Below are 13,660 nucleotides of genomic sequence, written 5' to 3' on the forward strand. Positions count from 1 at the left end.
CTCTTCACCAGCAGTTCACAATGTGGCTGTTTGCCTTCTATCTGGAGTTCAGCAGCAACGCCTTTCATGCCCTGAATCCCCCTCATGCTTCAAATGTCTTTGATTTCCTTCTGCCATCAGCAGGGAAAAAAATGCGGTGCTTTTAATGGTTTCACCTGATGAAATTAGGCTCACCTGGATAATCTACATATTTTAAGGCTAATTGAATTGGGATTTAATTACATCTTCAAATTCCTTTCCCGGTGGTTCCTAGATTAGTGTTTGAACAGCTGGGGTGGGAGGGGGAGGGCCTTGGGGGAGATCATCTGTAGAATTCTGCCAATCACAATCCCCATAATGGTGGACTATGCAACTGTGAAAAGGAACAAGGAGGATCTCAGTACACAGCTATGGAATGATCTCCAAGATATACTATTATTCTGAAAAACAAACAAAAAACCCAAGGTGTGGAACAATATTTATAGTGTACAACCTTTTGTTAAGAAAGTGGGTGAAATAGGAAAGATATGCATTTTCTAGTATTTTTGAAAAGAAAGAATGGGAGGATACAAAAAAAGTGAACAAAAAATGTCAATTTACAGGGGTGCTGGGTGGCTTAGTCGGTTAAGGGTCTGCCTTTGGCTCAGGTCATGATCCCAGGGTCCTAGGATCGAGTACCACATAGGCTCCCTGCTCTGCAGGGAGTCTGTTTCTTCCTCTCCCTCTGTCTCCCCTATCCTCCCACTCCTGCTCATGCTCTCTCTCTCAAATGAATAAATATAAAATCTTTAAAAAAATGTCAGTTTATAGGAGTAGGAACAAGGATGAAAGTTATACTTCTCTGAAGTACCTGTTTTGTGGTTTATACTTAAGACCCATTAAATGTTTTATATAACTAAAAGACCAAATTAAATAAAAATGATAAAAATATAACAATTTCTAAAAATTGTAAACAATCCGGTACCAGGTTTTTGATGTAATTCTTCAGAGAAGAAATATTTAAAGAGCTCTTAAATCACAGTATTTTGACAATATTGCTGTATACTTTAGGGACAAACTCCATTAAGAAATCTTAAACTGCATTCAGTGTTCTTGTTGTCATTGTTAATATTTGTATTGCTGAGGTTTTTTCTTCCAATTTTAGAAATTGCAGTAAAATACACACAACATATATTTTACTATCTTAACCATTTTAGCTGTACAGCTCAGTACTATTAAGCACAGTCATATTATGCAACCATCACCACCAAAACCTCTCAGGAACTTTTCATGTTACAAAACTGAAACATTATACCCTTTAAACAATAATTCTCCATCCCTCCCACCCCCAGCTTCTGGCAATCACCATTCGGCTTTCTGTCTCTATGATTGTGACTATTCTAACTTCCTCAAATAAGTGAAATTATACAGTATTTGTTTTTTTGTAACATGTTTATTTCGTTTAGCATAATATCCTCAAGGTTCATCTATGTGGTAGCATATTGTAGAATTTCTTCCCTTTTTAAGGCTGAAGATTATTCCATTGTGTGTGGGTACCACATTTTGCTTATCCACCATCTGTTGAAGGTCCTTTGGGTTGCTTCCACCTTTTAGCTATTATGAATAATGCTGCTATGAACCTGGGTATACAAATATCACCTGATTTCCTGCTTCTGCCTTCAATCTTTTGCGTATATACCCCGAAATGGAATTACTGGATTATATGGTAATTCTATTTTTCATTCTTTTGCGGAAACACCATTCTGTTTTCCAAAGCTATTGTACCAGTTTACATTCCCACCAAAAGTGCAGAAGGGTGCCAGTTTTTCCATGTCCTCATTAACACTTGTCATTGTCTTTCTTTTTGTTGTTGTTATTGATAGGAGCCATCCTAAAGAGTGTGAAGTTTTACTTGTGTTATCTTTGCAAGCCATTTCAAATCCCTTTGGATCTAGGTGAAATAAAAATAATTTAAAAACAGCCGATTTGCTTATATTTTCTTTCTCTTTCTTTTTCTCCTTCCTTCCTTCCTTCCTTCCTAACTTCCTTCTTTCCTTTCCTTTCTTCCTTCCTTTCTTTCTCTTCTCCTTTTATTCAGACTGCATCCAGTCCTCCAATCCAGCTTTTCCAAGCACTCCTGTATTTTTTTCATTGACCTCCCTCCCTTTTCTCTGAGCTCTTGTGTTAATATCATTTTTCACTTTAGGGTTTCAGACTACTTGTTAGTGTTTGTGTGTATTGGTCCTGTTGTCCCAGGTTGTATATTTTTTAGTAGAAGGACCCATGAAACTTCTACTTTTTTGAATCATCTAATGCAGTTATACTCTATCAAGAAATGCTTCCTTTTAATAGTATCCTTGTTAACAAATGCTCAACTTTTAGCTTAACTCTCAGAATACTGAGCACGTTCTCTTTAGAACTGTAGGAACCTGTTTTTGTTTGCAGCATCCATGCTTGTTTCATCGATCCTGCAAGACAATTCAATCACTCAACTAACGTTTCTTGAGTTCCTGTTATATATGGTGTTCTTGATAGGCAGCTGCCTTTGCAACACACTTGGGATGAATGGTAATATCCAGATGGGGTGAGGTCTATTTCCGTTGCAACTTGGGGGAGGGACAGGTAGGATAGCTTTTGCGTGAGTCTGGTACTTGGGGATCACTTCTTCAATAGGCAGGGCATTTAGTCTTTAGTCAAAAAACAATTCCTGGATGTAAGGCAGACAATGGAACTCTGAATAATGTATATTCTGGGTTTTAACTACCATAATCAATTTATCTCGGTTGACGGGACTGTTACGATTTTAAAACGTTAAGCCCACCGTCTTAACCCCATTAGTTCCAGGGACACTGGAATGGTAGGTCATCTGAACTCTAATTCTGACTCTGACGTCCCAAGGGGTATGGAGGTCACCTTGACCCTCCTTCATTGCCTTGAGTACATTTCCCACTGAGCAGTGAGCCCACGCCTCTTCCTCTCCCGCGTGAAGACTACAAGTCCCAGCATGCAGCGCAGCCCTTCTAGGCCAGTCCTCGGCCGCCCGGGCTCTTTCACGCCCTCGTCTCCCGTAAGGCGCTGGGCCTGGTAGTCTGTGCGCGTTGACGTCGTTGCGTAGACGTCGTACTCTTCGCGCCTCTTCCCCGCCTACTGGGTTGCTGAAGTCCGGCGGCAGAAGGTTGCGGTGCTTTCCTTCTTTCTCTTTTTCTTTTTCTTTTTTTTTTTTCCTTCGGCGGTTTGCGTTTTTTTAGGAGACTCTGTGGTTTAAAAGCCAGAGAGAATCTGGAAAGGAGCCACCACTCCTAGCCCTCTTTCCTCCCGAGTTTGCGACTCCCCGGGGCAAAATGGACAAAGTCTGTGCTGTTTTCGGAGGCTCCAGGGGCATTGGGAGGGCAGTGGCCGAGTTAATGGCCCAAAAAGGCTACCGACTGGCCATCATCGCCAGAAATCTGGAAGTGGCCAAAGCCGCCGCCGGTGAGCTCGGCGGTAGGTACCGAACTGGAGTCGTCCAAGTTGTGTGGCTGCAGTCCTGAGAGCCTCAAGTTTCTTCGTTTGAAAACGAGAGGGTCTGGCCTTTACGGCTCTGAGGTTTAGCAATTTAGCTACCCGCGTTTAGGAGCACCCCGTCCTGAGTGTGGACACCAGTTTGGGCAGATAACCCCTTAACACCCGGTTCCCCGCAGAGCATCCCCTGCCACGCTGCCTGCCGCCAAGAGCTGAACGCTTGGCGTTTTCTTTGAGTCTTAGCAGTCTTGTGAGGCCCCATTAATTAAACACCTACCCCCCTGAGGCTAGTGCTAACGATGTTGCGTTGTTTTGTTTTGGTGTCTGGAAGGAGGGAGACACACAACAGTTAACTTTTTATGCAGGGTAAAGGGTTCCCTTGTGCCGCGAGGTCCCGGGGCGCCGCCGGGAGACAGGGCTGGGCGGAAAAGCAGGAAGGGTAGGCGTGTCAGGCCTGAAAGGCTCGCTGTAGTTTTTTTGAGGGCTGTTTTGGCCCCTGTGCGAATGCACAAAGCAGTGTTTCATAGACAAACTCTTGAGTACCAGCCGGTTTTGAGATACACTTGTTTTGGCTCTCCTACATCCATAACCACTTAATAGGTTATTAAATTGTTTTGGTGGCTTTTACAAATGGAGAATTGAGATTTTCAGATTCCTTTTTACTGCATTTAAAATCCAATTTTTTTTGTTTGTTTATTAATAATGGGTTAGTAATTGTTTTGCATTATTTTGCAAATTTAAGTCCCTTGATGGTAGGGAGAATTACGATGAACGAAAAATGCTGAGATGCTGCAATTTAGTTACTGGAAGGCGCAACTGCACTTCATTATCAAGGAGGCATTGGGAAGAGGCTGGATATGCATTTGGAAGCTGTATCCTTCAACGTTACTTATTGGTTCACTCTAATTGTGCACATGGGTTGGGAAAATATTAGGCTCTGTTTAGAGAGGAAAAAAACAGGAGTTACAGAGCAGGGAGAATTTCAGTGAATGCTGCTTCCTGCTCATATTCACTTCGATTATGTTACTGTCACAAAGGAGTGAGAAAGTGATTTTCCTTTTGGGGGTCATCCCAAGCCATTAGTGTTTGCTGGAGTAGATTAAAACTTTTGGTTGAGCTTCGAGGGTTATTGTGAACCCAACAAGTTTTCAGATGAAAATCGACAGTGGGTCACAGAGGAGTCTTTTGGGCCTTTTACTTCCTTGAATTATGTGTTCCATAAGCAATTGGTTTTCACCTACAAAGTGTGACTTCCCAGAAAGCTTACTGTTTCCAAAGGCATGAGGTTGTAATTTTAGTGTTAACTACTAGGCGAGGTCAGCCAGAAAATAAGCAATTGTTTAGTTTTCAAAAAAAAATCTACATTTAGAGTATCAAAATGATGTATTACTGAATGGAAAATGCTTTCTTTGACATGTATTCTTTTGGTATTTAAACATCTTTAAAAAGTGGGCATTTTAAAAAGAGGAAGTAAGTTTTTAGTAAAGGTTTTTTGTGTGTGTTTTTTAGTTTTGGCATTTTTTTTTCTTTTTATAGCTTCCTGCTTTATAATGGTCAGGCTTAAATAATAGTTATTGTAATATATGTGCCATAGTTAAAAAAAAAAAAAAAGTACAAGACCCCTAGGGTTTATTCTCAGGACTAGGAAACCAATTTAACAAAAACCTAACAGAATTAGACATAAATTAAAAAAAAAAAAAAAAAAACCCAGAACACTGTTGAATCGAGTAGCATGGGATCACCGTCAAAGCCAGAAATATTATTGGATGAATCTTACAAAGCCTTATGAACACGAAAAGGCCCTCCTCCCATTTTTTCTTGATAAAAAAATGTTTTAAGATTTAATTCTGTAGTATTACTTTACTTCTTACTCCCCATCCACCCCCATCTCAGTTTTATTGGACTGAACTCCTTGAGAGCAAGAATCCGTGACATAATCTTTTATCTCTAGGTTCTAATAATCACAGGCTTAGCTCATAGTAGATGCTTAAGAAACGTGTATTGAATAATTTTTAAATTGAAGTTATAATTTATAAGTAATGCTAATTTAATTTTGTTGTATAGGAGATCATTTAGCATTTAGCTGTGATGTTGCCAAAGAACGTGATGTTCAAAATACATTTGAAGAGATGGAAAAAAATTTAGGTCGAGTTAATTTCTTGGTAAACGCAGCTGGAATTAACAGGTTGGTCACAAATTTAAGTACATTTCCCGTATTTTTTTTTTCTAATATGTTTTTGATTGGTATGAGTAAATCTATTAACTTGCTGTACTTCTAATTGGAAGAAAGTATGTATTTTAAAAAAAATATTTTAAAATTTGATCTATCTATACATTCTTTCCTTTTATATTGAGATATCAGTAAGGGTACATACAGTTCGATCAATTTTAACATTGCAGTCACACCCGTATTGAGCTATAGAACTTTTCTAGCACTCCAGAAGGCTCTCTTCAGTTTCTTCCCAGTGAATACTACCTTACAGGTAACCACTATTCTGACTTCTGTCACCATTGTATAAGTTCATAACTTAATGGTATTAGAGTAGGTATTCTTTTCTTTTTAAAAGATGAATTTAGGATAATAATTAGAATAGTATATTTTCTTGCTAAACAGGGCTTACTGTAATGGCAGTTGCTCAGTTCATTCAAGCTATTTTGGCTGCATGGCATTACTTTTAGCAGTTAGGAATATTTGCCCCTCAACCCTGCTTCTGGGTATATCTGTTCTGGTTTATCAGTTATTTTAATGCCCCTCAAATCAAGTTTAAAATGGGACTCTGTAGGTATTCTAGCTCACCTCTATTCCTAATACTCTATTTTCAGTTAAAATGTTATATATTTCTTGACTTTCTGAATTTGTTTTTATCCCATTTTTTATTTATATGCTACTGTTTTTTGTTTTTTTGTAGGGATAGCCTTTTAGTAAGAACAAAAACTGAAGATATGATATCTCAGCTTCATACTAACCTCTTGGGTTCCATGCTGACTTGTAAAGTTGCCTTGAAGACTATGATTCAACAGCAGAGAGGGTCTATTGTTAATGTAGGTGAGTCTTCACCTGTGAAATTAGACTTATCTCATAGTGCCATAAAAATATTTAATTGACTAATTTAGAGTTTATTCATGTGTGAAACTTAAATGAAATGGGTCTTTTTTTTTTTAAGATTTTATTTATTTATTTGAGAGAGAGAGAATGAGAGAGAGCACATGAGAGGGAGGAGGGTCAGAGGGAGAAGCAGACTCACTGCCAAGCAGGGAGCCTGATGCGGGACTCGATCCAGGGACTCCGGGATCATGACCTGAGCCGAAGGCAGTTGCTTAACCAACTGAGCCACCCAGGCGCCCATGAAATGGGTCTTTTTACTATCTATGGAAAAATGACTTGATTAACCAATTACTGGGTAGAATAGGAATCACAAATTCACATCTCTCTAGTGGTCAAGCAGATGTTAGTTGAATGATACCACCAGGTATTAGAAAAATTTGATATATGACAAATGATGCCTAGCTTTGGTGTCCAGAAGCCATGTGGAGTGGCAGCCGCCGCTTGGATCCAGTGGATTGCTGCTATGCACAGATCTGGTCTCCATTTTGCCAGCCATTTGACATTTTAAGAGAAATTGGACATCCTGATTTGCATGTGACACCTGATTTTTAAAATACGGATAAGGGGGGCACCTGGGTGGCTCAGTCGTTAGGCGTCTGCCTTCGGCTCAGGTCATGATCCCAGGGTCCTGGGATCGAGCCCCGCATCGGGCTCCCTGCTCCGCGGGAAGCCTGCTTCTGTTCCCTCTCTTGCTGTGTCTCTCTCTGTCAGATAAATAAATAAAATCTTAAAAAAAAAAATACGGATAAGGAATTGAAAAATTTTTGGTGGGGACTAAATGATCTCTACAGCTGCTGTTGCATGTGTCTCTAATAAATCTAATACAGAGGTTTAGGAGGAAGTTTTCTTAAGGGAATAATCTTTTCAATTTTTTAGAATGAATGTAAGTAACCCCTAGTCTTCAGTTCATCTGACCCATGGGGTAGATAAACCATGTAGTATGTGCTTGTAGACCTTAAAATGCAAAATGACTTACAATTCTATTTCAGTTTGGTAATTTGAAAATAGCAGCATATCATCTGTCTTTTAATTTTAAATGGTAATATTTTAAAAAGCCACATAAGGGGAATGGTGCTCTGTTAAAGTAAATGACCCTGTTGTTTAATATAGGAAATGGCTTTCCAAGCCAAATGTAGTGTTTTTCTCTTTTGAAAATGAGAAAAGAATACTGTGCTAATAAGAATTAGAACATTTTTGACATTTACTCTTAAAAATGTAAGAAATGAGTTTTCTTAAAAAAGATTAGTAAATGATTAAAAAGTAAAAGATTAGGAGCACCTGGGTGGCTCAGTCGTTAAGCGTCTGCTTTTGGCTCAGGTCATGTTCCCAGGGTCCTGGGATCGCCCTGCATCAGGCTCCCTGCTCCGTGGGAAGCCTGCTTCTCCCTCTCCCACACCCGCTGCATGTGTTCCTGGTCTCGCTAACTCTCTCTCTGTCAAATAAATAAATAAAATCTTAAAAAAAAAAAAGATTAGTCGACCTTTGCCTTCTAACATAGCCAGGTAATGATTTTGGGTTCTCAGAAGCTGGTATACTGGCCTCTGTAGATCACCTGATAATGTGGGTATATTTGTTTAACTCTAAAATACCCCTTTTTAGATATATTTTAAAAACCCACGTCAGTCCTTTGTGTACATGCAAAGCTTTTAGAATTGTGCTAAAAGTAAATAAAAATAATTAAAAACCAGAGAATCTTTTTACAGAAAGGACTACTTTAACCTGCTAGAAAGTTCATTGATTATTTCAGAAGTTAACAGTTATTGACTAGATGGACAATAGTGTGTGGCATGAACTAAAGCTTCCTATTTGGCCTTTCTTCCATGCCCATATTTTTCTTTTTTGTGTCTCTCTGGATTTCTCTTTCTCCCCGGTTCCCCTTTTTCTGTCTATCTGCGTTTCCTCTGTCTGATGTTTCTTTTCTCTCTCTGTGCTTCACAGTTCTCTTCCTCTGTCATTCACTGGCATTTAATATATAAGGCAGATATTTTAATATTGGACTTGTTGACTATAATGTAAAAAGTGTTTGGGATGTTTTCCTAAAATAAAATTACTTTTTCAAAGGTTTTGTGAAGTTCTTGATTAATTTTTATATCGTAAGTAGAGATCACTGGTGCAGAAAATCACTTCCCCATTTCTGTTTTGCAAGAATTTATTTGCATACAGTTGATATTTGAATTAGAAATTATTCTTTCATATTCATATAAATGAGACCACCCAAGAATCTTTAGTAGTCAGTACAAGTTATGATACATCATTGAAGTTACTAAATTGCAGTTTTACAAAAAGTTTATAATTGAACCTTTGTTAATTTTGATTGATGGTAGTTCAAATTTAGTGAGATTTATCTTCAGATGAACTATTTTTTTGGTGGAAATGAATACCTCCTCATCTCTGTGTTGTAGAACCATAAAATTAATCAGCGTTTATCTGACTTTTTCTGGTTTTAACCTCTTCCTACTAGAAGACTTGATAAATACTGTAGGACTTTAACCATGTCTGACGTACTCAGAGATGAGAGTGGGTTTCTTTCATTTAATGGATCAGTTCTCAAGTCCCTGCCTGACATTTGAGGTTTTACATAAGCTTCTTTCAGAACCTGTTTTCTGTTTATATCTGGAGCAGACTCAGACCCTAAGTCTTACTACTGAAATGATAGTGGTTAGAATTCCCAATTTTAGTAAAGGACAAGGTAAAATGGTTTGTGCCTTGTTTGTTTACTGTACATTATCTAAATATTCAAATAGCCCATTAGTTGGTTTGAATTTACTTTTGTTTTATTTTTTCTAGGAAGTATTACTGGTTTAAAAGGCAATTCTGGCCAGTCTGTGTACAGTGCAGGTAAAGGAGGAGTAGTTGGATTTTCACGCGCTCTTGCTAAAGAAGTAGCAAGAAAGAAAATTAGAGTGAATGTAGTCGCACCAGGTCAGTGAAAACTTTTTCTTTCTTTAAAAATTGAAGTATAGTTGACATACAATATTATGTTGTTTCAGGTGTACAATACAGTGATTCAAAAGTTACATATATCACGAAATGTTTACCATGATAGGGATAGCTACCATCTGTCACTATATAAAGTTATTACAATATTACTGACTATCCCTTATGCTGTACTTTCCATCCCTGCAACTTATTTATGATTGGAAGCTTGTACCTCTTAATCCTCTTCACCTATTTTGCCTGTTCCTCCATCCCTCTCCCTTCTGGTAACCATTAGTTCTCTGTATTTATGAGTCTGTTTCTGTTTTTTTTTTTTTTTTTTAAAGATTTTATTTATTTGAGAAAGACACAGTGAGAGAGGGAACACAAGCAGGGGGAGTGGGAAAGGGAGAAGCAGGCTTCCCGCTGAGCAGGGAGCCCGACGCGGGGCTCGATCCCAGACCCTGGGATCATGACCTGAGCCGAAGGTAGACGCCTAATGACTGAGCCACCCAGGCGCCCCGAGTCTGTTTGTTTTTGTTGGTTCATTTTGTTTTTAAGATTCCATGTACAAGTGAACTCATGTTATTTGTCTTTTTCACTCTCTTACTCACTTAGCATAATACTTGCCACTTAGTGGCAAGAAGATTTCATTCTTTTTTATGGTTGAGTAATATTCCATTGTGTGTATATATCACCTCTTCTTTATCCATTCATCTCTCATGGATGCACATTTAGGTTATTTCCATTTCTTGGCTATTGTAAATAATACTATGTTAAACATAGGGGGGCATATATTTTATGAATTAGTATTTTTGTTTTCTCTGTACAGATAACTAGAAGTAGAATTACTGGGTTATATGGTATTTGTATTTTTAATTTATTGAGGATCTTCTGTCCTGTTTTCCATAGTGGCTGTTCCAGTTTGCCTTCCCACCAGTGGTGCCCAAGGGTTTCCTTTTCTTCACATTCTTGCTAACACTTGTTATTTCTTTTTTTTTTTTTTAAGATTTTATTGATTTATTTGACAAACAGAGACACAGTGAGAGAGGGAACACAAGCAGGGGGAGTGGGAGAAGGAGAAGGAGGCTCCCCGCGGAACTGGGAGCCCGACGCGGGGCTCGATCCCAGGACCCTGGGATCATGACCTGAGCTGAAGGCAGACGCTTAACGACTGAGCCACCCAGGCACCCCTATTTCTTATCTTTTTGACTCTAGTCCTTCTGACAGGTGTAAGGTGCTATCTCATTGTTATTTTAATTTGCATTTTCTCAATGATTATTGATGTTGAGTATCTTTTTATGTATCTGTTGGCCATCTGTATGTCTTCTTTGGAAAAATGTTGATTTCAGGTCTTTTGCCTATTTTTTAATGGGATTATTTGGGTTTTTTTGGTGTTGTGTAAGTTCTTTATATATTTTGGATATTAACTCCTTATTGGCTATATCATTTGTAAATATCTTCTCCCATTCAGTAGATTGCTTTTGGTTTTGTTGATTTTTTTTTTTTTTCCCTGTGCAGAAGCTTTTTAGTTTGATGTAATCCTAATAGTTTTTCTTTTTGCTTTTGTTTTCCTTGCCTGAGGAGATAGATCCAGAAAAATATTTCTAAGACTAATGTCCAAGATATTATTGTCTGTGTTTTCTTTTAAGAGTTTTATGGTTTCAGAATACACATGTACATCTTTAATCCATTTTTAGTTTATTTTTATGTATGATGTAAGAAAGCGGGCCAGTTTCATTCTTTTGCTGTCCAGTTTTCTTAACATCATTTATTGAAGAGACTGTCTTTTCTTCATTGTATATTCTTGTCACCTTTGTCATAGATTAATTGACCATGTAAGAGTGGGTTTATTTCTGGGCTGTCCATTCTGTTCCATTGATATATATGTCTGTTTTTGTGCCAGTACCATACTGCTTTGATTACTGTAGCTTTATGATAGAGTGTGAAATCTGGCATTGTGATACCTCCAGCTTCATTATTCTTTCTCAAGATTGTCTTGGCTAAGGGTGCCTGGCCTGGCTCAACTGGTAGAGTGTGTGACTCTTGATCGTGGGGTCATGAGTTCAGGCCCCACATTGGGTGCAGAGATTACTTAAATAATAGATAGATAGATAGATAGTTTTGGCTATTTGGGGTCTTTTGTGAGTCCATATAAATGTTAGGATTCTTTGTTCCAGTTCTGTGAAAAATTACTATTTAGTATTTTGATAGGGATTACTGTGGATAGTGTGGATATTTTAACAGTTCTTCTAATCCACAAGCATGGAATATCTTTCCATTTTTTGTGTCATCTTCAGTTTCTTCATCAGTGTCTTATAGGGTTCAGAGTATAGGTCTTTCACCTCCTTGGTTAAGTTTATTCCTAAGTATTTTATCCTTTTTGGTGTAATTGTAAATGGGATTGTTTTTTCATTTTTCTTTCTTCTAGTTCATTATTAGTCTATAGAAATGCAACAGATTTTTATATTCATATCCTGCAACTTTACTGAATTCATCTATTACTGCTAGTAGGTTTTTGGTGGACTCTTTAGGGTGATACGTGTGTGTGTGTGTGTGTGTATATATGTGTGTGTGTATATGTGCTATCATGTCATTTGCAAATAGTGACAGTTTTACTTTTTTCTTTTTAAACATAATTAATATACTCTTATGGCTTTGTACAATAATAGCAGAGATTGTTCCTGTGTTTGTAAGTACATCAGCATCATCAGGCACTTCTGAGTATCAGAATAGGAACATGGAATTTTCACTGTTACTAAATTCTTGAGTAGTGAAATATGTGAGGGCATGACTATGTCTTGACAGGACTTAAGTGGCTACACCTGCCCACACTGCCAGTCTGCACTACCCTCAAGGAGCCGGCCAAGAGTAATACCAGGCTGTTTTGCTTGCATAAACCACATTGCATTTTTTATTTTTTTATTTTAGAGAGATGGGGAGTGAGGGAGAGAGAGAATCTTAAGCAGGCTCCACACCCAATGTGGAGCCTGATGTGGGGCTTGATCTCATGACCCTGAGATCATGACCTGTGCCAAAATCAAGTTAACCAACTGAGCCACCCAGGGGCCCCCACATTGCATTTTCTAGTAAATGATTACTCTCAAACTCTCAAACACAAGAGAAACTTCTCATTTAAAAATCAGTTATAAATTAAGAACTCTTAAAAGTTGAATGTAAGAATTTCAAATTAGGTCAGAGGGTTGGATATTGGTAACATATCCACTAGTTGAACTCCAAATTGTATACTTTTGGAGAACTATTTCCATTTTAAGTGTCCTTCTCTCTTCTTGGAATGTTCCATTGATTTATTGCTCACTGGGATACATTTGTTAATTAATTTAGACTTTGTCAGTGTCAAAGCAGAGTTTTCCAAGTAATGCGTATATTATCTAAATATATTTCTTAAGTTTATCTTATGGAAACAATACTTATCTGTATTTAAAATATTTGAATAGGCCTATAATATAGTATGCTTTTAATAACAGTATAGACCAGAGGGGGTGCCTGGGTGGCTCAGTTGATTGAACGACTGCCTTTGGCTCAGGTCATGGTCCCGGAGTCCTGGGATCGAGTCCCACATCGGGCTCCCGGCTCAGCGGGGAGCCTGCTTCTCCCTCTGACCCTCTCCCCTCTCATGCTGTTTCTCTCTCTCTCTCTCTCAAATAAATAAAATCTTTAAAAAAAAAAAAAAAAACAGTATAGAACAGAGGAAATGATCAAACAAGGCTGCATATGTGATGTCATTTGCATATTTCACCAACCATTCATGTACAATAACTGACATACTGATTTCTCCAGAAAGTCGGTATTTAGAAAAAGAATTGTCAGGGGTCACATGTTTGTTTTCAAAATAGACAAAATGCCTTTCTCTGGGCCTCATTGTACCCTAGAGAGCTATCCAGGATTCATGTTAGAATTTCAACACAAAGAAAAATTTGAAGGATAAAATTTCACAGACTCAGGAGGAAGAAACACCTTTTTAGAAATCAGTCTATGGGGGCGCCTGGGTGGCTCAGTTGGTTAAGCGACTGCCTTCAGCTCAGGTCATGATCCTGGAGTCTCTGGATCGAGTCCCGCATCGGGCTCCCTGCTCGGCGGGGAGTCTGCTTCTCCCTCTGACCCTCCCCCCTCTCATGTGCTTGCTCTCTCTCATTCTCTCTCTCTCAAATAAATAAA

The 13,660-nt window shown here is 38.3% G+C and overlaps 1 protein-coding gene across 3 annotated transcripts in view; it reads left to right on the forward strand.

Annotated features, from left to right (window-relative positions):
* The first annotated feature begins 3,146 nt into the window (after positions 1-3,146).
* CBR4 (carbonyl reductase 4) overlaps positions 3,147-13,660 on the forward strand; it is a 99,170-nt gene continuing 88,656 nt past the window's right edge. The window contains exons 1-4 of one of the 3 annotated variants that reach the window (XM_035022740.1): positions 3,147-3,441; positions 5,524-5,644; positions 6,369-6,505; positions 9,353-9,487. In XM_035022740.1, coding sequence (XP_034878631.1) covers positions 3,300-3,441; positions 5,524-5,644; positions 6,369-6,505; positions 9,353-9,487 — 535 coding nt within the window. In that variant the 5' untranslated portion in view covers positions 3,147-3,299. The remainder of the gene's footprint in view (positions 3,442-5,523; positions 5,645-6,368; positions 6,506-9,352; positions 9,488-13,660) is intronic. The other 2 variants (XM_035022739.1, XM_035022741.1) reach the window with 2 other exon arrangements.

The sequence above is a fragment of the Mirounga leonina genome, unplaced genomic scaffold (genome assembly GCF_011800145.1).
Source record: "Mirounga leonina isolate KUSES-001 unplaced genomic scaffold, KU_Mleo_1.0 Mir_176, whole genome shotgun sequence".
In the NCBI taxonomy this organism is placed as follows: Eukaryota; Metazoa; Chordata; class Mammalia; order Carnivora; family Phocidae; genus Mirounga; species Mirounga leonina.